General features: G+C 36.7%; 2 protein-coding genes across 2 annotated transcripts; both read right to left on the bottom strand.

Moving 5' to 3' along the window:
• Positions 1-1,221: 1,221 nt before the first annotated feature.
• Positions 1,222-7,721, bottom strand: LOC108674714. The gene is made up of 5 exons (XM_047885417.1): positions 7,710-7,721; positions 7,397-7,456; positions 2,941-3,052; positions 1,925-2,038; positions 1,222-1,368 (listed from the first exon to the last, which is right to left on the bottom strand). Exons 1-5 carry the CDS (start codon positions 7,719-7,721, stop codon positions 1,313-1,315), a joined length of 354 nt encoding a protein of 117 aa, XP_047741373.1. The 3' UTR covers positions 1,222-1,312.
• Positions 7,722-8,928: 1,207 nt separating this feature from the next.
• On the bottom strand, positions 8,929-16,550 carry LOC108674711. The gene is made up of 4 exons (XM_018162677.2): positions 16,501-16,550; positions 16,039-16,281; positions 9,992-10,228; positions 8,929-9,569 (listed from the first exon to the last, which is right to left on the bottom strand). Exons 1-4 carry the CDS (start codon positions 16,505-16,507, stop codon positions 9,268-9,270), a joined length of 789 nt encoding a protein of 262 aa, XP_018018166.1. The 5' UTR covers positions 16,508-16,550; the 3' UTR covers positions 8,929-9,267.
• Positions 16,551-25,384: the final 8,834 nt, after the last annotated feature.

Raw genomic sequence — 25,384 nt, 5'->3', positions numbered from 1 at the left:
CAACTTTTCTCTTATTACTTTTTTTTGCTGTAACGTTGAATCAATTCGTTAAGTTATAATATAATCAATTATAATATGTACCATGCAATAATCCAGACATCATAAAGTTATACATTAACTTACGTCAACTGAACGCATTACTTCAACACCCTTCCTAACAACATGAACCGCAATGGATAAAGATAAAGCGTAATACAGGTGTCATCATCGTGAGCCTCGACGGATGCTCCAATATATCGCTATGCGAGCCCTGCTAGTCGATGTTAACTTGCTTTGTAGGTACAAGATTGAAAGTTTTATCCAAAGATTGAAGGGACAGAAAAACACCGACAATTATTTGAAATGTATATTTTTCTCTTGGAAAATTATCAAAATTTTTCCGGTTGTCTTGAACAAGTGAGATTTTATTAGGTAGCGAGAGCGTTCGTCCTCTGAGAATTTCTTGTTGAATGTGCTAGTCTTCAACGACCAGCTTATAGAGATGTTCTCAATCAGCTACCAGACGAACGCTTTCATCAGACGGTCCCAGTGTTCGTGAGAACACTTTTGCGAACTGAGAGCGCACTTGTTCGCAAAAGAATTGCAATCTCGTATAAGTTGCAATAACAGAAATAATTCTCCGCGCATCAAACACGAAGGCAACATGTGCTATACCCGCTAAATATACATAGCCCTGTAACTCAACATTACTCTTCTGATTTGGTTGGTATTGGCCTACAATATAACAAATGTTATAATATTGGCCTACTATATAACAATTTAAGAAAAAAAAGAAACTGTCATTCATGTGTTTCAAATTGAAGGAAACTGCACGCACATTTCTTAGATTCAGTACAACCAAATGATGAGAAATTACCGAAACTCAGGCAGAAAAATACTGGGTATAATCTTGGAAAATATTTACTACCAGCTGGATGTGATCCTGTTTACACGATCATGCTGGATGCGGTGAGTCGATTATTGACATTTGAGATTCACTATTTCAACCACACTTCTTCATTAACTTATAAATTAATACACTTCACACGGACGGAATCATTTGAAAATTTATAATACTTGAGTTACTAAAATTAATTCAAATAATTCATATAATTTTCGTTCACTTACGAATAAACAAAGTCGGTGCTTGGAATATTGCGATTTGGAAGAACTGGCTTTCGCGGAAGACCGTTTATCATAGAAAGGATAGTTTATTATTAGTTTATTATATAAATAAACAAGGCGATCGGCCCGACAATGACTCCAGGAGGCCCAAGGAAGAGCAGCACAGCGTCAGCCAGGAACTGTCGTGATGGTCCAACTTTGGGTAGAATCAAAGCACTCCCCCGTGCATTGACTGCGCCATGTCGATGCAGAAGAGACATTTACCTGAGAATATACATGACTTTTTCAGTCATTAGCGAATATATTGCATGAAGTTATGTTTGCAGAGCATCAGCCTTGTTTTTGGGAATGTAAGGAATGAATTGCATCATAAAAATTTATGCTCGTCTCTCATTTGCTGCTGAAATCTTATGGACGTTGAGCAGCTGTAACTGATATGGGACAGTTGAAGGGAAGCACCGAAATCATAAAGCGCATTAAAATAGTTATATTACTTTTCTGACGTAGACGTGGATAGTTATGTGCCATTTGGTAGATTGTTATAGGTCATATAAAACTTATTGCGAAAGTATGTAATTCTATAGCAAAGACACTAAAATACTCTGGCAAGCTCGAAGTGATAAGCTCGAATCTTCAAAAGAAAATTTAAAAATATCATCTATTATGTTAATCTAATGCTCGCAGCGAATATTTTATATCTAAATTACAATAATTTCTACTAAATAAATAAATAACATGTAAAGAGTATGAAAATAAGGGGCAAAAAACTGCGAGCAATAATAGAACACAACTTATCTTTTAGTTCAAAAGTGTCACTGACCCTGAGGCTTGTACTCGAGATGCTCCTCGATGAACTGACAGAGGCACTGCAGGGCGGCACAGTGCCTGGGTGACGTCCTCACGAGGGGCGGCGGGGCAGCAATCATGCCCACAACTGCCATATTAAAATACATATTTTGATAGGATACGTAACGTTGTAAGAAATGTGCTGATCGGTTTAGTTAACTGTAGAACAATCATTTGTCCTCTGACTGTACAGAGCGATGCCACAGCGAAGCCTTCAATACAAACTGGTAACTCATGAACTCCACATTTCTTTTGTACTGCAAGACATTCAGGAATAATTTTTAAGCCAAAGTCATACAATATAATGCACAAACTGGCCAATATTCTTTATCTGCGGGCCATTTCTACTTTCTTATGTTAATATAAGAATGACTAATGTTACTGTTCTTCTTCCGCGCGACGCACTGTGTCCTCAGGATACTTACGAAGATCTGGCAACCAAGAGCCAAATTTCTAAGGACTTCCTAGGATAGACTTTAAGTTACTCTTTAGGTATTGAGTTTTTAGTTCTTGAGTCTTATTTAATTAATTTATCAGTTTTATTTGTGCCCGTTGGCCTCTATTAGATGATTATGATTTTGATTCTCTTTCTGAGATACTTAGTTGATTAACTAATACTTTAGTAACGTTGAGCTTTTCTCCTACTATGCTGATTATATTATTTATAAATTCTCATTGAGTATTTTACTTGTGTCGAGAACCATAGCTCTAACACGTTCACCTTAACGTAATCGTACTTGCATCTAATTGCAAATCGAAAACGATTCATCTTTTTCCACGGAGCTAGAGACGTGTCAGATATTAGCGTAACATTAAGTGACACTGTCATATACACAGCACGAACTGAGAGTAAACGTATGACCGATAGGCCCTACATATTGTCGGACCGAACTGGTTCAGGATAACCCACACAGGGCAAAAAAATGCATCGCCATATGAACAAAGTATCATTCATTTATCTGATTGTAGGGACTGTAGGTGGTAACTAACCAGCTGAGCGTGGTGGGTTGACTGCTGGGTCACCGGACAGACGCAGGCGGTTCTGGCAGACCGACTTGACCCAGCGCTGGGAGTACCGCGCCAGCAGCCGGCATTTCAGGTCCTGCCGAGAAAACCGTGTTGTGAGCGATGTTTTAGAATTGTTTAGAACCGAAATGACATGAGCGTATTGTTCAAACCAAACAGTAATCACGCTGATAAAAGGAAGCGGTGCTGTAAACGCTGTAGTAGAAATGTTTTGAATAGTACTGATCTCAGCAAATGTTTTGAAAAAAAAATAATACAGATATGAAGAAAAGTTCAACCGAATATCAGCCTCAGTCGATAACAGTCTGTTGTGGTCTTTACGTTTGTTGTGCAAGTAATCGTCTCGTTTGTCTGTTAAATTCGGTCAAAACCAGAGAGATGTGGAGTTCTCAGTTTTGTGGAGAAATCCTGCCAACTTGCCGTTCCTGTAAACCATTTAACCTTAGTTAAGAACGGATTAACCTTTTAGTTCTGTTACTAATATAATAACGAGGAGAATACTCGTTATTATACCCGAAATGATTAATGATAATCTAAAATTTCATTACGAACGTTAATGTTCAAAAATAAAAAAATATAAATTTGATACAATGGAGGTCTTCGTTGGAAGATCTTAAATTTTGAGTATTTTGAGTACCATTTAATTTAAACCAAATTTGAATACTCAGCCTAAATTACGAAAATATTGACTGAAGTCGCTTGCATTTTGTGATCGGAGTGGAATTGAGCCGCCATGGCCCCGTTGTTTGAAAGACTTTGGTATGACAGAATAGTTCGCAAAGGATAGCCTAACTGATAATAATTTTGGCATTACAGACACCATCGCCACGTCACCTCTCTGCCCTCCCAACCATATCACAATCATTAAGCCAAGCTTAAATGATATATTCTCACCTGGGCATCCTGTGCATACATACGTGCGACTGCGTGCCAGACACAGCACTGTAGTTGGGGCTGTAGTGTGCACTATAACTTATCTCTATTTGCAATGTACGTGTAGTAAAGTATCTAATGAGTGATTCATGAATTAAGCGAGTACAAGTGGGCCGTTATTGCCACAAAATTTAACCCCGTAATATATTTGTATGTGGTAGGTTTATAGTTATTTACGAATTAAACAAGTGAGGTAACGTCAATTGTTTATTTCTTGCCTCAACTGAAGACCACAACACAGAGCTTTGATGTCATAAATTAATTATCAATCAATTCTCAAGAATTGGAATATACCTGCCGTATCCAAAGGTTCAAGTTTCAGACTATTACTTCCATTGAATTAGATTCTAATCGGTAATATGTTCAGTAAAATAAAGCGGCTCTAACACTATAAGTCTTCAAATCAATTATATGAAAAAATTGCTTTGACTTTAAATAGAAATAATTAATGGGATTGTCTTGTTGCAAACATTACATGGAAGAGCATAGAGAGGATAACGATAAAACATCGAAAGCTATTGATTTGGTCTTGATTGACAAGCCAAAATCAATGTAACCACAATTGATCTGAACAATGAAAATTTTGACTTAGGTGCCACAGGGCACAAAAGTAAAATTAAGCAGCCAAATCTCAAAAAGTTTTACCCTAGTGACTCAAAGCCATAAAAATAATTAAACTCACCTCGAACCATTAAATTGATTCAATGAAAAAAATAAAATTGAACTTAATTCGACCTTTAAATAAATATACCCTTTAGTTTTCATTAATTAGGAAATATTAAATGATAGCCTTATGAGAATCTCTGACAAGAGCGCCTACCAGCGCGTTAAACTCTTTAATAATAATAGCGGCTTCAGCGTTCATTAGGTCGTAGGCCTGCGCCGATTTTTAATCGCAGAACATTCACAGCTTGTTGCGGTCTCGAACAAACAACACACTGCTACAATTCTGCTGTGCTTAACTGCCCGGCCTCCTCGCCGATTCTGACCAGAAACTGGCGCACAGAGCTGGGATCGAACCCGCGCCTATCTGCTGCAGTCTTGATACTCTGAACTTTAACCACTGGGCCACCCTTGCTGGCACGTGTTAGTAGCCGATCACACTATATTTTCAAATCCGCATACTGCTCAACAATAATAGTAACTCGATAATATTTCTTTGAACGTCACAAACCAATAATATAGAATAATTAAATTTTATTGCACCACAAGGGCAAGACGGAAATCCAATTGGAAGTTTCAAAGAATGAATATTATAAACTATTTCAATAATTTTCAATAAAGAAGAAATTTTCAAAAGAAAATACTAAGCTCTAAAACTTATCTATTTCTATCGCGTTCAGTTAACGATGTTCTCGTACACGTCATTTAACGAACAACTTGGCACCCGGCAATTCGTAAAAATCCTTGGTACAGCAAATACTGTCCACCGAACTCTTTACATAATTAATACTTACATAGGTTTAGTTTAAGAAGTTCACTAAGAAGCCAGCATTTAAGAAGTTCACTTCATCCTAATCTCTTAAATAAACTTGCATGAGACGACTTCTTCAGAATCTGTCTCTCTTAAACTTATTCAAATTCAACCCAAGTATAAGTAGACAATATTTTATCACACAGAAACTTCTCTACAAGAAAATATTACTCAGATCGACGATTGCTTCTCAGACGAGCTTCCGTAACTTATAACACGTAACCTAGACTTATTCACTAACGCTAATACTTAATTTATAAGGCATATGAATGGACGGACTACATTACATATGTGAAACTACGAAGTTCCTGTAGAACTCACGCTTGTTTATTGCTCAAGTTCTCAACATCATATTTTATGTAAATTACAATCGCATATGCATTCCAACTTTCTCAACAGCATGTTGATTGATGGCAATCACTGCAACATATTTATTCCTTCTTATTCTAACAGCATGTTTCTCGTTGGCAATCGGTGCAACATATTGTCTCCGGAAACGTGCAGTAAATTTTAGTTCTGATTTAAGCATGCAGTTTATCAATGAAAGATAAACACATCATAAATTGTTTACGTTGTCTTAATTGTGTTGTCTTAATTTAGGCAGCGTGTGTACAACAGCGACTTTTTCAAGATATTTTTTTTTCTTAATTAATCAGCCTTTGTATCCCTAATCCTTTTGTAGTATCTTTTATTTAATTTTCATTTTAGAAACATGCTTATTGCTGGCAATACTAATAATACAACTTTATGATTTGCTTACATCTGCATGATCAAATATTCTGGCAAGTAAAGCTTAAATGTGAATATTTAAAATAAAAAACATACTTTAGATATAGCAGAATGATTTACATAAAAGCATCCCGTACATCCTTCCTTGATTCATTTAAACAATTGAAACAATTTATAACTAACAAAACAAAAAGATAAAGCTATTCACGACCTCCATTACTTTCAATCATTCCGCATAAAATTGACGCTAACTGGCTATCAAGAAGAGGTCGGGGTAGCCTGGTATATGACGAGCCTATTAACAAGGCTTCTTAACAACGCATAAAATATCTGGATACTTCGACATGATCTGGGCTCTCCACCATCGGTAAGCTGGACTTATATCGCAGAGTCAATAAGCGTGTTTTTTTTAATAATTGGTTAAAAGAAATTCAAATCTATTAGACTGAGCGTTGATCGCCTTATCAGATCTTTCTCAAGTTACATCAGATCAAGATGATCAGATACGTCGAGCTAAGGCACAGCTAGGTACAGGCTCTGCTCTATGGTACACTAGGTAAGCCAAACGCTTCACACATCGACGCACTTCGTTTGTTAGAGTTGCAACTTCACTAAATAGAAGACCAAGACTCAACTTCCAGCACACTATACATTAATTTGTCTATGAATGGTCTGCCTAAATTATTGTACCTATTTCAATAATTATTATTTAGTTATAGGTAATAATATTGAATGGTTTTACAGTAATAAATTGACATCAGGCGCTAAGAGTTTAAGTCGAACTTTGTTGGACTGTGGTTCACCTCGGTAATACATTGAAAGACATCAAGGCAAACCTCAACACAGCACCCTGAATTTTTCGAGGCAAGTTCCTTTTGTTTGAGCAAGTCTTTGAGGCCGAGGTGGCTCTCGATGTACTGGCAGAGTACCGAGTTGTTGACTAGGAAGCGACATGTGATGTAATGCATTTAATTGTAATAACACAGATAAAAGCAACAACAATAATGAATCAATTCATATTTATTTGAGCAAAATTGACCATAACTAAAAAGTTCAAAGAAATATTAAATCAGAACTTGAAGTGCTTACACCGTGCTAACAACAAACACATGAACATAACTCGCTTTGAACAGCCATAGATCATTCAGAGCAACGACTTAACACGAAAAACTCGTCAAAAAAGATAATCCAACGGCAGGGTGTCTCTTAAGGTACCTGGTCGTCCCCGTGAAGATGATGTAACGGGATGGTGGTCCCTGAGATGACGATGTCACGGGAGGTTACCTGGTCACGGGAGATGCGGGTGATGGTGGCCCCCGAGATGATGATGTCACGGGGAGTTACCTGGTCACGGGAGATGCGGGTGATGTGTTACCTGGTCACGGGTGATGCGGGTGATGGTGGCCCCCGAGATGATGATGTCACGGGGAAGTTTTCTGGTCACGGAAGATGCGGGTGATAGTGGCTCCCGAGATGATGTTGTCACTGGGAGGTTTCCTGGTCACAGGTGTTTGATTTCACATTACATCACGATTTGACGCTTCAAAATGCAATGAACTCGTTCAATAACAGGCTAGATAAAGTTATGCAGCTGTACATGTTCAGCCATGAAGTGCCTAATATCACCCAATGCGCGGGCCTGGTAAAAATCCAATAACTACTCAATTCAACGTCAGTTTTGATAACACCTGGTCAAAGGACCAGTTTTTTTTCTCCAGCGAAAAAGTCATGTAAAGGACAAGAATTTGCCATACTAAACCTACTCTTGAACGCAGACACTAATTTACTATAATATGAATACTAAACGCGCTCGCGCTCGCGTGCTAGTGGTTTGCAGCAGGTCTATCAGCCCTCCAATTACATATCGAGCCAGGGCAGTCTGGTACAGGCGCTGCTAGGGTCGAGAAATACGGCGTAAATGTTGCGGTAATTTGGAGATGCCTGTCTCGCAATAAGCGCGACGGTGGCGTCCGAACGCTCTTACTTTAGCGCCAGCCAGACAACAGAACTTTAACAGTGCAGGGAAGTGAACTTCTTATTTTTGACACTTTATTGATTACGAAGGCACTGATGGATACTGATGATTCTGAGTAAATATAGAAGCAAGAACAAAAAAAAACGAACCCAGCGAATTCGTATTAGTAAACTAATAATATTCTGTAAGCAAATATAATAAACTTAACAAGATTCGGCAATACTACTTAATCCTAGTTATACCTAACAAAAATAATTACAATTCACAAATCTCCCAATAATGTATGAATATCATAAAGAACACCAGTCATATAAGTAACACGACTAGTGAAGCGTAAGGTGCTTCACGACTGAGAGATTAGAAAGTGACGCGAATTAGAAATCGAATTGTCCCGAACAGCAGGATGTTTCTTTAGATGAAAATGCTAGTAAAACAGAAAGATAAAGTACTAACAAAAAAAATGAGTACAAATTTAACAGAATAAATATAATAAATAACTGTTTGAATGATCGAAAAATATGACAAGGAAAATCGAGGTACAAAAATTAGTGACGCATGAAGTGACGCTACATTGACTACGTGTGCTACCACTGATGCTGCGCAGGTGCGAGCGCTGGAGCAGTCATAACCAGTTAACCATAACCATAACCTGCGGTAGTCACCTTGATTGCCGTGACCGTGACTGTATGTCCGTGCAGCCAAAACAACTTATTGGGTTTTTAAGCAGAATTTCCTTAACAGGAAAAACACGAACATTCAATGGATTTTTTACTCCTCAACATGCAAAGTAAGAATCAGTTAAAGAAATGGAAACGACGGGATTAATTATAGTTTTTTTAAGACCAGCACACTTAGCACAGTTTGAATTTATTGATACTTGTGTTTTATAACTCATTGGTATTCAAGTCTGGTTATTTACAACTGATTGAAAATAAAATGGATTAAATTTCATGCAAGAAAGTGGAAGTTTAGAGTGAATAATAGATGGGAAGACTGGAAATTTGCTTGTATATTTGAGCTATGAATTCAGGAGTGCATTATGGTTTTAAAAAGTGAAAGCTAGATCTTTTTACTAATATCATACTAATTTTTACCTCCTTTTGGACTGTTTCCCCGAAATTAACTTCACCTACACTTTCAATCTTTTCATTAATATTGTCTTCATATTTACGGCATCAGACTATGATTTCTGCTCCACCTGTGCTGTAGCCGTCGCATCTAGAGAAATTATCGTATTGCTTCCATCGGTGTATGAGATGGCCATGAACTTAGGCATTGGCATCCCATTCGCTGGCTCGTAAAATCCATAGCAATAAGTATCCGCAGGGAGGTTGGAGCAATCCAAAATGATGGGAGTTTGGTTTGTGATATCTACGGCGTCTGGCATGTCGGTTGAGTATATCAAGTACTTCCTTTCTGGGCCAAAGTTAACGAAGAGCAAATCGACGGAAGTGGCGGAGGCCAGGACCGAAAGTGACAAATCTACACAGAGAAGGCGGAGCACGTGAGTAACAGGATCATCAATAAGTTATTTTAATGCTTGAACAGAGATTCATCTGGCAAACATCTGATGGGTTAGGTATTGATTCATATCTTAGTTAATTTTAGTGCCTTGTTTTCATGAGGTATGTACCATTGTTTTTATTATTATCAGAATGAAACTGTGCCTTATCCAGACTACATACGTTAAAAATTCCTTTCATTTCATTACAAAATTGATCTTCGTTATTGATATTATTATTGATCAATAATAATGCTACTGATCACTATTATTGATCAATAAGAAATTCTTATAAATTGAACATGACGTTCAACGTAATCAAAAACGTTATTAGACGAGTTCTTTGAGCGTGCTTCGACCTGTTTGTTCAAAATGATCTCATTTTCTTATCTTGTGTTCTTACCTTGAAATTCATCTTCTGCTACTCCAGTGATGCCGTTTCCGTCAGAGTTGACGAAGCAAAGTTCATATTTATCTACACCCACAGTGAATGAGTCAGGCACGGGGCACACTGCATTCATACAGAATTCCAAAGTGAAATCAGTAGGAGTAGCTGCATGTTTGCGTATCAGCATCTCAGAGACTGTATCATCGGTGGCCGTTAGCCGTTTGTTTGTGTAGCTTAGAGCTTTTACTGTACCTGTTGAAACAAATCTGGTTACTTCTGAGTCATTTATTACGTTGTAAATTAATAGAAAAAACGCAATATTAGGTACTATTTTCCTGTTTCATCAAAAATTTTCTTGATTTCGTGGCCATTTAGAATGGAAGAAATGCAGGAGAATAAATGACTTGGGCAATGAGCAGGAAAGAAAGATATCCATCCGGTCTAAGGAAATAAGTAGCTATATCAAGATCATTATAATCACTTTTCCAATTCTACCCAGAATTTGAAGAAATTTTAAAGTATTCTCCACGTAATCTTAAAAATTTTCAGTATTTATGAAATCACGCATTCTCCCGTCATCCCTTGCCCAAGGACTTGATATCTGCACCCATGCCTCACTGTTTATTTTAATACCGTCATATTCATTTTATGCTACTTGAGTTATTGTCATCGAACGTTGAATTATCTATTTAGTATTGCACGTAATTGCATGAATTACATTAGGATTAATCATCAGGAGGAAGTCGGTTATTTTATTTAATTACACTTCCTTTTATTCTTCAAATGCAGATGTAACCATTCAAGGTTTCACTGTACATATAATTAGATAGGTTCATACTCAGAATTAGGAGTAAGACTATTGCGATAGGAACAAATGCATTGCATGCATTTTGTAAATGGAGGCATTGAATATACCAGGTAAGTATAAAGCAAATATGATGTTATGGGATTAATTGTTGCTTGTGATGCAAACATGATTGTATAGATATCTAGGTACAAGCGAGAATATCATGAAACAAGGGCAGGTAAAAATAGTTATAAAATAGGGACCATGAGATAGCAAACATTTGATCAGTCTGAATAGAATCGTATCAAATGAACCCATTTTCGAGCGAAATAGAACAATTACGATTCCGTGGGAACGAAGGAAATATGAATTTCCTCCGTATAACATGTTGCGTTCCATTTGCGTGTCTTTTTTCGAGCTGAGGTAGCTTGCCACAGCCTGCTTGGTATTAAATAAGGTGTGTAGCAGCTTCCTAACAAAACAGCAGCTAAATAAAAGTCATTTTGGTGTTTTTCTTGGCTAAAAAATATAACAGTCGGCAGATACCCGAAATAAGCGGCAAGCTGGCTGCCCCATACACACTGCATGAGGTCTCAGGTACATGAGGCAGCCTGACCTCAGATGCTGGCATGAGGTCATGGCGAGACGCGCGTGTTGTAGCGGGGAGCGCTGCGTTGCATTTATATATACCTTCTGGCTTCTGCCGGCGGCCCTTACCATAAGAGGTTCACACTGAACAGTTTATAATGGCGTTACGAGTGCTGAGTATATATTATTGCATGAGAGACTAATGTTTTTTAGGTGATCTTTTAGGGTGCTGGGACTAAAATTCGCAATATGAACCCACATAATGGAACCATCAAACGAAAGATAAAGTTCAATTGACTGGTAATTTATAGAATAAAGAATTTTAACAATATACATTTCCAGTTCAAACGCGAATTTCAGTCTTGGCTATCGCCCAATGACCATGGTTCAGATTGAAGCCCCGCTCACGATCGATACGGTGATACTGCCGAATATCACCTCTATATTTTCCTCTGAAAATTTATCAAGAAGTTAGCGGCTCCTCCGAGCAGATTTCCCATTATAATGCAGCCGATATGCATCTTCGAGGTGCGTTACCTACTAATTCAGAGTCTCCTTCCGTCATAGTCTTGATAGGCGAGAACTTCCACAGATCTTTTTTGTCCTAAGTCGCGCACTGCACCGAAGTCGCTATCAAAGAAGCGGAAAGTTTCATATTTCAAGCTCGACCGCTTGCTCATCTTATATCAATTGGAGGAATAATAACTCGGCAAGAGACCGAGCTCAACAGTACCGACTTGCTGTAGAGGTTTGACACGCAGGTGTTCTCTGAACGAATCTGCCGCGAGGTCACGAGCGGGCTGAGCGCTTTTAGGCTGGCCATTTGGTTCGTTGGCTTCCGTGGATGAGGTGAGGAGGTGTTAGTGTCCTGTTGTGATTGCCGGTTAGGCTCGGCTTATGTGTAGGAGTCTTACACAGACGCTGTTAATATTGCCGGTTCAGAATTTATATGAAGTTTATTGGACTGTGAAGTGGGGTTCTTTCCTATTTTTGCCTGGGAAATTTAACGGGATATTCTGCTTCCCAGGTGGGAGGGACCTTTTCTGGTGTGGCGTCAGCTTCTGAGATCCTCTCAGGCGATTGTTCAAAGGTGTGTACCGTGAACGTGCACCGTTGGAAGAAGCCGACTGCCTCCAGTGTTTACCTGACGTGGGAGCCGACTTGACCTGTCTACCCCTTGGTTTCCCGTGTGCTCTGCGTAGCCGAGCCGCGTTGGGCGTCTATCGTCGCACCCTATTGGAGCGCCTAATGAAGAGTTTAACTAGTCTAACCATCGTGTTCCATGCCCGAAGTCTGTGCCGCTTGGGGTCGCCCGTTAATGTATTAGGGCTTCCCCTGAAAGAGATACGCGGCTCTCGTGAAGTTGGCGCGTCTCGTGTTCCGTTTTGTGTAAAGGTCAACAGGTTTTAGAAATGTCGCGGGTCGACTATTTGAATAAATGTTTTTTAGCTTCAAGGAGCCAAAGAAGTAGGTAGCTGGTATTTATATTTGTCTGTTTCTGGTCTAAATTGAATAAAAATTCGGGTTGAATTTTATTCTTGTGCCTTAGTAGGTTTTATTGTATGCGTCCTCCCTCGTACCAGTAGCGTCTCCTGCCCGGGGACAATGAGCGCTTAGGCAGCTCTGTCGTAATTATTAGTAGTTACCCGCTCTCCCGTAACATTGCCAGCAAATTTGGTCTTTCATTTGGTTTCTTGACAGCAACCGCGAGGCAGCTGGTAACCAGCTATTTCTGCACTATATGAATCGTCAACTGTACGAATGGTTACGTTTTGCGGATAAGAGTCACGATGCTCTGAACCCAGCAAGAAACGCAACTGGAACATCATTACCAATTCTTCAAGCGAGTATGAATGTCCAATACAGCAAGCTGCTCTGGGCCATCAGATCTAAGGATCCAAGCTTCCCTGAAAATTAGAATATATTATTTGGACTCGGGATGCGTAAGCTTTCAAAATCATTCTCTTCTAAAGTAACAACATTCATTCTACAGTATTATGCATAAGAACTATACTAACACCACTCGCTGTAATTCAACGCAATGTACAATGAAGTTGAAATGACCTCTAGCTCTACTGTCCCTACATAGTACATACTGTATTATTTGCTTTTGCAAACTTCATACTACGCCGTTTATTTCAATGAGAACAATGTGCCACAAATAGCAGGGGTTGCTATTTGAACGTACGTACGTACAGAAGGAATGACATAGGAGATGATGTTTCATTTGCAATTGGGATGAGGAACAGACTATGAGGCACCTTATGGTGGAATGTGAGGCGTGTGAGAAACAGTGATTCTGTGGGAGGAGGGGAGGCAGAGTAATAGATTGGGGTGCTAGAGAACAAGTGAGCAGTAGATTTTGAACCATTGTGGATTTGTCTGAGTGGCAACTGTGGCTCTGTTTGAAAGTGTTAAGAGATATGTGGCGAATGCGTGAAGGCTTAGAATGGATTAAGATGTTGAGAACAAAGGTGTAAAAGGAAAACAAGATGACAATATATATTAATTATCCCGAGTGTCTGTACTTTTGCTCCCGTTTTTAGGATGTAGGTCCATTTTTTATTTGGATTTATGTTATCGCAGTGAACGTCTTTTTAATTAAAAATAATTAGATTTCCAATAAGGAGAAGCGATTTTTTTCAATAAATGGCTGCCGGTTGGCAAGCTTATTAATATATAATTTATTAATATATTAAAAGAGGGCTGACTGGCGGGCAACTCTCATCCCAATTCCATTATCAAACTATGGTTTTAAAAAAAAACTCAATTGAACTTCTGATAGTTTTAACAGTGGAAAAAATTCTCGACTTAGGTAATAGTTTCCACAAGCTGCCAATTGTCTGCTTGTGTTCTTGAGCTCGGGGTTCTAATTTTTAATACATCATGACAGAAGGATAGATTTGTGGAAACGAAAATTTAGAATTCGATTGGCGAAAGAATTCATGAAATAATTAGAATTCTACAGTCAATTGGCGTTTCGTGGTTGGGTTTAAATTGACACTAGATCATTTGTCATAACCCCGTTAATTTTAACATGGTATAGTAAGGATGCAAAGCTAATTAGTAAGTTACTTAGTTACTCGTTTTCCTTTATTGTTTACTTTATTGCGTTGTATGATCAGGTTTACTACAGAAGCTAGTTGGAATTTATACAAAATATGGTTATTTTCGAAGAAATAAAATTAACATGAAAGGATTTAATTCTGAAATTGCGCCAAAGGCCCGTGATAGTTTCAGACCCATGAAAAACAGTTTAGTCGACGTAACTTCCTACTTACGTATCGTGAGATGGTAACTAGCAAGGTATTCTAGATATAATGTTACATATATTTATATTTTATATTATATTTATTTATATAATTATAAATATATATATTTAGTTATTTATATTATATTTATATATATTTATGCTGCACTACGTAACAAGGTATGTTACGAAGTGTACGCAGGGGAAGTAGGAATGGAAACGGGAATAGTTTCATAGTTCGGACTAATTACAGTGAAGGATTTAAGTGAAACTCAAAATGTTAGACGCTCGGCTAAAACCATGCCATAGATAATCAAAAAATAGTAGGAGTAGGTACGAGAGATAGGCAGAAGAAAACACAACCAATAGGAAGCTGTGCATAAAATGTTGCATCAAAGCAAAATTTTCTCATACGTATAATGGAGTAATTTTAATTATATCGCTGCAAGTGCAAGCAGTGTACAGAGGCGATGAATCTCAACACTCTAATCTCTAAACACTCTTCTAATGGTACACACTAACAGAGAAATGTTTCTACGGATATAATTAATGCCTTTCATACTATAGAAATGGAAATTTTATTTTAGTCATTATTGAATGATTCTGAAATTTTTAAGCCACTGTTGAACGATACTGACTGCCCATCAATGACAGCGAATGGAAAGAGACAATGCAAGCATTAAATTTGAACACATAAGCGACTGCTTTACTTATTTCGCAGAGGAATAATTTATTCAAAATTAGTTGACTTGCCATCGATTTCTGATGATAACGAATATCTTCCATGAAGAGTAATCTTTTCGAGGTTGATGTTGTGAATGTGACATTTATGAGTTAAGTCGGTTATTAATTAAGTGGCGTATGAGTGGAAAGTACACGTACGCTCCGGCCGCGAAGTTAACTAAAGACTCACTTTACCATACATCAAAGTGATCTATAGAAAAACACTGACGGAGTATGTAATGTTCACCAGATTGAGTAAGATGATTCCACCGTTACTGCTGTCCTTTGCTCGTGCCGAGGGTGATGAGATATGATTAATAATAGGAAAATTAGAATCAGTGCATTTAATGCTGCTTTTTAATTTTGTTTTTCAATCCAACCGTCTATTTCTGATCACTAATGTGGAGACATTAATTACCGTCAGGAGCCAGCAAAATAATTACTTGCTTCATTAAATAGTTAGATTACATTAAATGCCGTTATTAGTTCTCGCAAGCTTTGGCGTTGATTGAATTAATACGGCATTTATAACCTGAATTAACTTCATTTATCTTGAATATACATGAAGATATGTAGGTATAAGAACTTACCTTCTTTCATTGATCTGAGCATCACTTTGGCTGCGATAAGCAACCGCTTTTCAAGGTAATTTTAATTTTGTAATGCATTATGAAATTTTCTTACATTTGACAACGAGATTATGATTGAACATACCTGTTGTCGGTTGAGCAACAGTGACCGGTGTCGGTATTGGCACGCAGACAATAGTATTGAGTGAGTTAGTGTCCAGTTGATCTGCACACACAGTGTCTGTATCTTTTGGCGCATAACAAATGGAGGGCGACGTCGGGTCGTTAGAAGGGCTTGAGGCGGGGCAGGTGACAACCGTCAGATGACCAGTATCCAAACTGAGTCGCACGTACTCGATTCCATAGCAGCTCAGTTGAGAGACGGTGTCTGAAATTAGTATTAAATAAAGTGGAAATATGAAGATGACTTGAGGTTTCAGGAAAATATAAAATATGAGCAATAGTTTAAGCTAACTTTTAATAAAATTACAATCTAGTACATGCACGAATGAAAAACTATAAAAATAAGCGCCTCCTCAACTAAGAAAAGTTTCTTTACTCGCAGTGCATATTATGTGTTGACATGTTTCAAATTTCAATAACTTACAGGTCATCGAATAAGTTACTACTCCTCTCTCTGTCGCTCCGGTATTCGTCACAAAAAAGAGCTTATATGTTCTTACAGTCGAGGAAGGCAGGAAATCCTCAGTCCAGGTAAATACTGCACACTTTGTATCAGTGTCCACCGTACCAGGGTATGCTGAAGAAACGACAATCAGCCTTAGTACGAAGGCAAACTTATAGTAAGGATCAAATAAATCAATCAACTAAGTCTTAACTTAACTCAATAATGGTTTTGCTAAGCCGATTGAGGAAAACTTTATTATTTGATACAAAAAAATGTTTTTTTAATTTGTTTACATTCTTATCATCATTTGAGAGCTATACACTGTAAACTGAAAACCTGGATTTCATGACACTGTTGAAAGTTAATTGAACAGATAAATATTTGTGTAGTTGGAATTCGTAACCAGATTTAAGCCTCTGATTGGCCACAATTTGAATTCATTAATGTTCCAATGAATTTTGAAATTTCTTTATTAGCTTCACAAGTGGTTTTGATAACTGCTATTTCTAAATGAACTGCAATGCAGCTTAATATGCGTATATGTAATATAAATTGACGGCAATGATAGTATAGGCATTTAAGTAAAGTTCTTTATCAATCTTAAGATTGACGGTAATAAATGCAATGACCGATAATTTACGCAATGCATATTATTTCAGTACCCAATAATTAGGGCAAGATAATAAATGCCAATGTTAAGTGTTCATGCATTTTTTTACCATCACTCTCATATGTTTCGATACGTGTTTCAGTTTGTTTCAAGCACTCTTCTCATATCTAATTTTATTTTTGGGCACTCTGAACGCCCCTACAGTAGCATCTCAATCGCATAATCCCAAATCCTACACTGGAAATTAGAATGAATGCACTGGCTACTTACATATTTGATCACCTGACGGTGTTGGTGATACCTCAAGAATGAAGCTCTCCACGTCCAGAAAATCTTTCTCTCTACACACTACACTCGTGGTTGTCGTTCCATCGTATGTCCAATCCATCTTCGTGATGACAAAATTCTCAACGGTGACTGTGTACGACATTGTGAGCTACACTTCAAAATGCGGAGAATCAGGGTAAATGTTTTCACTATTTAATTGTTAACGCACTATTAAACTTGATGCTGGTTTTGAATAAGATTTTCCTTTTCATTGATAAACAAATTTTTATTTTTTTTTTCTTGAATGGTGTAACCCATTCTAATTTTCAAATGCCAAACTTCTAATATACTCAATGACATAAATTCTTGGTCTTATTTGAAAAGTTTCCTGGTAACGAAGATAATCGGACAACGCCACCATTAATTCCAATGAAAGGTACAAAAGGATTGAATGTACCGAGCGTTGCACTGTTATTTGAGGGCATTATAATAAATACTTGAACGTTATTACTTAATAAATAAAATGCATAACTCTCAATAATAGAAATCAGCACTCAAGGTATCACATCTGTACAATCAACGTCACTCCCTTAAACTAACCGCACCACTCACCATCTACTGCAGCAACAGCACTCGACGTGCCACACCATGCACTCACCTTAGAGCTGCAACAACAGCACTGAGCATACGACACCATTCACCATCGGCTGCAACAACAGCACTGAGGACACGACACCATTCACCATCGGCTGCAACAACAGCACTGAGCACACGACACCATTCACCATCGGCTGCAACAACAGCACTGAGCACACGTAACCATTCACCGTCGGCTGCAACAACAGCACTGAGCACACGACACCATGCATTCACCGTCGGCTGCAACAACAGCACTGAGCACACTACACCATTCACCATCGGCTGCAACAACAGCACTGAGCACACGACACCACTCACCATCGGCTGCAGCAATAGTACTGAGTACACGACACCACTCATTATCTTCACTCAAATTCTGATGGCACAAGTGCACCAGTAACTAACTATGTAATAAGAAAGCTACCCCCAAGTAACAGCAGCAGCAAGACACACCGCACTACTCATCTCTAGCGCCTGCAAATCATACATTGTATAATTTTAATACCCGGCAGCCGCATTAACAGCACCTCTACATCATCTACAACAGTCTCAGAGCCATGCATGCAGCCTGATAACGCACAATTTACTCCTGCAGTTGCATAACAGAAAGCATTCCAGTTCTTACTACTAGCATTCTAGGTACCCATCACTCACCAGCTCTTCCAGCCATAATACATGTGGCTGCCAGCAGCAGAATAGAGCCCAGCGTGGTGTGCCACATCATCCTGAACTTGATGCTGCCTGCGCTTTTCCAATCGATTCTGCTCGACAATGTATTTCAATGTAATTACAATATTAAATACAGGTAAATTTGAAAAGAAAAGAAAACAAGAGATTTCGTCATTTGAAGTATAGAACATGACTAATTTTAATGAACATCTTTTTAGTGTCAAATATCTTTTTAGTGTCTTTAGTGCCAGCTTGACCCCGGAATTGCCCTCGAAAAAAATTCTCAATCTTGGGGAATTCCGTTAGAGCAAAACTTTCATTTGCAATCCCATATTCAGATACATATTTGCTAATTTTCGAACTAAAATAATAATATGAGAAAGATCCGTTCGAACACACATGTAACAAAATAATACAATTTCCTTTTCAATTTCAAAAATTCAAATTATTATTCCAACTGCATTTAAAATTCTATTTTAAATCCAGTTCCAAATTTAGAAGGAAATTTATTTTTTTACGATTTTTAAATTAAATTTTGTATAGAAGCTAAATATTATTTGTGGAAATTTTATTCGATTTGTATTTTGTTAGGGAAATCATGGACCATAAAAGAAAAAATTGCCTTAAAGCTTCAAAACGGAAGTTAGGTAGAAAGAAATTCATTCTAAGTGGGAGCTTTTACTGAGTTTTGATTTGTTTACAATTATCTTCGTTGATTATTATCATTGGAATTAGTTCTAATTAGATTGGAAGAACCGGGAACGGAAGTAAAAGAAATATTCTCAGGGTAGTTAAGGGTAATCCAAGAGTAATCAGGCATTGAGGTAAATGGGATTATCAAGAATAGGGATTATCTATCGCGTACAAAGATAGGTTGTCTAGAATTTTATTTTTTAACTTCAAGTTGTCTAAAATTTTATTTTTATGACAATGAAATTAAAGTGAAGAATGAAACAAAAAATTTCCAACACCGTGTACGGAAAATGAAAACAGCAAATCAGTATAAGGCAACCGTTAACGAATTATTACATTCTTAGACATCTTATAGCAAAGTAATCATCAAAACAGCGTTCGTATAAAGGCATGAAATATCTTTGCTATGAGAGTGCACTTGTGTTAGTTGAAGTTTGTAGATAGATAGAGACTCAAATTTTACTTTACAACAAAACTTGTGCAATGACTTTACAAAGTTATTTCATTGGTAACAATGAATAATAACCAGTTTTTTTATATGTGTGATACTCGCGCGTGCATTAATGTTATATGGTTTTTATATAATCATATGTTCGTAAATATATTTTATGTATTTTATATAATCATACATAATATATTTATTTTATATATTTTATATAATCATATGTTCGTAATAGTTATCATATGTTCGCAAAGCTTCAACGCCAGCCACGTGCGAGTTGAATTTTGTTATCTCTGATGTTATCCGTGTTGCCGTGTTCTATTTGCACAAGTGACCCATGCGCAATCAGTACTAGAACGATTGCATGAACCTTGCATTATGAACTCAGAACTTGAGTGTTTTGTTTCTATTATTATGCATGATTCAGTCAACAAATCTATGATGCAGATATTTATATACGGGAGATATGAAGTTATCCTAATTTCGACCTCGAATAAGAATTTTTCCTGAAATCGATATTTGAATGCTACGAAACGGGAAAACGATGTGAAATTATTCGCTTATAATTTTCAAGCGAAGTAATAAAACAGTTTGAGTAAATGAAATGCGGTATACCATCTTTTCCAAAATGAATATGTAGAAAAATCATTGTCCATATTGTAAGCAAAAGAGATATTTTTGCTGAACAAAGTTGTCAACGCATCATGCAGACTCGAGCTGCTGTTATTAAATTTGTTTAGAAACGAAAAATCTTCGTTTTATCATTTATTTCTGTTGCAATTTTGTGGGAGATATATTGGCGAGTAGGCAAGGCAGCGAAATGCGAAAAACTCTGGAGTTGTTATATGGTTGAACTTTGATGAGCGTTATTGTCTGTGAGATAAATGAATGAATTACAAAATATTCAAGTGGGGGCATTCATGCGTCAAATTGGGGCATTCATGCGTCATATTCGAATTGAATGTAGTCAAAATAAATCAGGAATCTATTTGAAAATTTATGTAAATTTATAATGAAAATAATTAATACACATAGTAGTAATGAAGTAGTAGTGACTAAATGTGGTTAATATCAAGGTAAAGAAATAAATTGAAGCATTCCTGCCCTGTTAATTTGTTGAACATTTTAGCGTATAAATGTTGCAAAGAAATAAATTTTGTGCATCTGCAAAAAAATGTAAAACTCCATTTTAAAATAGCTACTAATAATATAATTTATTTATATAAAGTCTATCATGCACTTATTCTTGTAAGTTTTTATTCATATCTTTATTGACCTGTACCGAGGGGCAAGGATAGCTCATTTTATGGCCAAATATCCAATAACCAATATATTACCTTCAATGAATTGTGCCTTATAAGCGTTGATGTATTTGTTGAAGCTTCAGCCAACGACGTCAATGATAGAGCACGAGACAGCAACTGACAGTGCTTCGACGACCGGACGATGTACAAGCTCTGCTATCTGTGCACTCGAGCTATGTCATCTTTATCGAAGAGTTTTTCACTAATACAATAGAATAACATCATGAAAGAAAAAAATAGGACAATAAATAGTTATAGCATAGATCTACTTTAGCTGCACGTGTATTTTCCTTTCTTCTTAACGAGCTAACCTGAGCCTTACAAGCAAGTTTATTTATAAACTCTCTTTAAGTACTAAACACAATTTCTGTTTCCACGAAAAAAAGGTTTAAACCACTGCAAATTTCGTGGCGGACGTATCCCTTGACCTTCTTAAGAATTATAAAAAGCAAAGTTTTTTACGAACAATTTCTCCAACTTGGAGCGGGAGTTTGGAAAAAAAGTTAAGCGAAAACTTCATATATCATTATTCAATGATATATTTATTCATTCATTATTTTGAACGTCAGGAGGGATCACATGGAAAGCGGATTCCACTGAAAGTGAGAAAAACACTTGTTTATAAATGAAATGATCGATTTCATTGCTCAATTTATAGAGCTGAAATTGCACAGGAGGTGAAGTTAGAATAAAATTACACATTTTACATTACATTAGAATGCAGAATACATTAACATTTTGTTATGAGTGTTAAATTTTCAACTAAAATAAAAAAAGTAATGTTCCGTTTGAATACTCGTATTAAACCTGATAAATTATTAATCAAATAAAAAGCTTTGATTCGTAACAAACTTAGAACTTTATTTACTCATGGTAATATTTGAACACATAACTTCTAGAATAAAGAAGCAGTATCCTCGAATACATCTAATATTTCTTCACTGTTAGCTGTTCTAAACTTCGCCTGCCTGATTTTACTAGACTGAAGATTTCAAAACACACAACAGCCTCCTATTGGAGCGTTCCCAACCGCCCAAAATATTCAAATCCAGAAATCTTACTAAACCAAGAAATTTTATCTGTGAGAGAACATCGCCTTTCACTTCATCGCCCCTGTCATTTCATGCCCATTGACACTATAGATCAGATTATAGAGATAATTTTATTGGTTTTATCTCTGCAGCTAACTATTCTGAATTAGTACAGAGACACAAATTATGAAAATTTCACTGACTCGTACAGAAAGGCTGCTTACACAAGAAATCTTAATTCTTCACCTACGTTAAATACATCTGCAACAATTAGGAAAAATTCCCACCGAATTTTCGATATGAGGGTTAGCTTATCAAGCCCCGGCCCACTCGAGTTAGCCATCGTGAGCGCCTCGTGTCTTGAACACTTGCAAAGATAACGGCGACATCAATCACGAGCTTGCTTGTCTATCTCATACAGACTCTTGTGTATTGTTGATACAATGTACGAGGGGGACAAAGGCTACATTTATTTCGTAACTTTATCAATGATTGCACAAGAAGATTTTCTCATAAGCTAATTACATTACTCACTATCTCTCAGGAGTTGTTGAACCCTATCGCATTCTGCATAAATTACATCAAGGCATAATAATGCTATTGCATCAAGCCATAAATGACCAGTGGTACATATCAGGACTCTATGGAGCGCAAAAAATTGCAGATCGCATATGGGAAACTTTTTACAGAAAAATATTTCGTTAGTCAAAACTATGTATTCATCATTTCGGTCCATTTCTGTGACATTAAGGAGACCACTATGAACTTTAGTCGATCAATAATAGTATGCATTAATAAAGTACTTTTTAAAGACCACATTTCTAAAGAGGCCGGGGTCTCCGATGTTACACATGTACAATGAATCTCTTATTTTAGTTTCAAATTTTTAAACTAAATTTTTTAATAATAAAAAAATTATCTTTTCAAATGATTTATGCTGTCAATTGAATCATTCAATGTCTCTGACTTTACGCCAGTGTGCAAAATTTCAGATTTATTGGACAGGTGTGTTAAATATCGATTATAAGATTTGTATCAGAGAGGCAAACAAACAAACAAACAACAATAAGTGAAGCGAAAGAGAAGTGTTGTAAAATAGAATAGTTACAAAGAATTTATAAAAATTTCCTCCATGTCAATAATCGGATAATGAATACTGTCAAAAACATATTTTTATATAACCGTACACGGTTTACAACAGGTTGCCAAAATATACAATTAAATACAACTAACGTTGTTGAGAATTTCTAATACTGTTGGCATATATTTTGGAAAACATAAGTCAACAATGTTTTACTTACCTTATGTTGCAATTAAAATTGTAATAAACATGGTGATCAATCATTGCATAAACATCCTTAATCTTGAGCCGCATTTCTCATTTCTTGTAACAAAAGTTTCATAATACGCAACTCAGTTCAGTTAAGAACGTTGGAGATATCACACATTTGCATGATCCATAAATCCATTTACATTTGAGAATGTAAAGGTATCGTGAGACATTTACCCTTGAAACTTATGTATACGATAGTATAATTTGTTCCAGAATGGCGCGTGAGGAGTATAGTTCAGCGTTCGTAAAATATAGTGATTGGTGGTCACAAAGCACAAAAGTCATTAAATTAATAGATAAGTTTCAAAATTGTTTTCGGACACAATAAAAAATATTGATCTCTGTATTTAAATTATACATTCACTCACATACACAGATCTGCAACAAAAAAGCTGTTAAGTTACGTTGATCAAAATAACAAAATTATTTGGCTTATTTTGGTTAAAAAACTAAAATCTGGTCAAATATTTTGGTGGGAATACGGACATAATACAGTATGTCGAAAAAAATTCGTAATCGTTTATGCATTTTAAGTTCCTATAAATTCTGCCCTCAATTAAATAAAGTAGAAACATTACCATAGATACGGTTCACTTGCAACTCAATGTTGAAATTCTTAGTTTATAATACGCGTTGCATTTTTAGTGACCGTACCAACCTTATTCTTATTACCTTTTTAGCTGTAACGTAGAATCAATTCATTCAACTTATAATATAATCAATTAAAATCCGCCCCATGCGTCTATCTAGACATAAAGTTATACATTTAATAACGTTGACTGAACGCATTGCTTCATCACCCTTTCTAACACCATGATCCGCAATGGATACAGATAAAGCATAATACAGGTGTCGTCGCCATCGCGAGCCTCGGCGGATGCTTCAATATATCGCTCTGCGACCCAGGCCAGACGATGTTAATTTGCATTGTATTTACAGATTAGAAATTCGAAGGGACAGAAAAAACTGACGAATATTTGAAAAATATATTTTTCTCTTGGAAAATGATCGAAATTTTTCCGGTTGTCGTGAACAAGAGAGATTTTATTAGGTAGCGTTCGTCCTCTGGTAGCGTTCGTCCTCTGAGCGTTCGTCCTCTGATAATTGCTTGTTAAATGTGCTAATTTTCAACTACCAGCATAGAGATGTTCTCAATCAGCTACCAGACGCTCGCTCTCATCAGACGGTCCCAGTGTTCGTGAGAACAGTTTTGCGAACTGAGAACACACTTGTTCGCAAAAGAATTACACTCTCGTATAAGCTGGATTAACAGAAATAATTCTCTACGCGTCAAACACGAAGGCAACATTTGCTATACCCGCTAAATATACATAGCCCTGTAATTCAACATTAGTCCTCTGATTTGGTTGGTATTGGCCTACAATATAACAAATGTTATAATTTTGGCCTACTACATAACAATATAAGAAACAAAATAAACAGTCATTCATGCGTTTCAAATTGAAGGAAACTGCACGCACATTTCTCAGATTCAGTGCAACCAAATGCTGAGAAATTACCGAAACTCAGTCAGAAAAATATTGGGTAGAATCTACGAAAAATATCTACTACCAGTTGGTTGCGATACAGTTTACACGATCATGCTGGATGTGGTGAGCCGATTATTCGCACTTGAGATTCACTATTTCAACCACACTTATTCATTAACTTATGAATTAATACACTTCACACGGACGGAATCATTTGAAAATTTATAATACTTGAGTTACTAAAATTAATTCAAATAATCCAAATAATTTTCGTGCACTTAAGTATAAACAAAATCGGAGTTGGAATATTGCGATTTGGAAGCTCTGGCTTTCGCGGAAGACCGTTTATCATAGAAATGATAGTTTATTATTAGTTTATTATATA

This window comes from Hyalella azteca, unplaced genomic scaffold (assembly GCF_000764305.2).
Source record: "Hyalella azteca isolate HAZT.00-mixed unplaced genomic scaffold, Hazt_2.0.2 contig17851, whole genome shotgun sequence".
In the NCBI taxonomy this organism is placed as follows: Eukaryota; Metazoa; Arthropoda; class Malacostraca; order Amphipoda; family Hyalellidae; genus Hyalella; species Hyalella azteca.
Note: the sequence above shows the minus strand (reverse complement) of the source record. Positions and strands in the feature narration are given on the sequence as shown.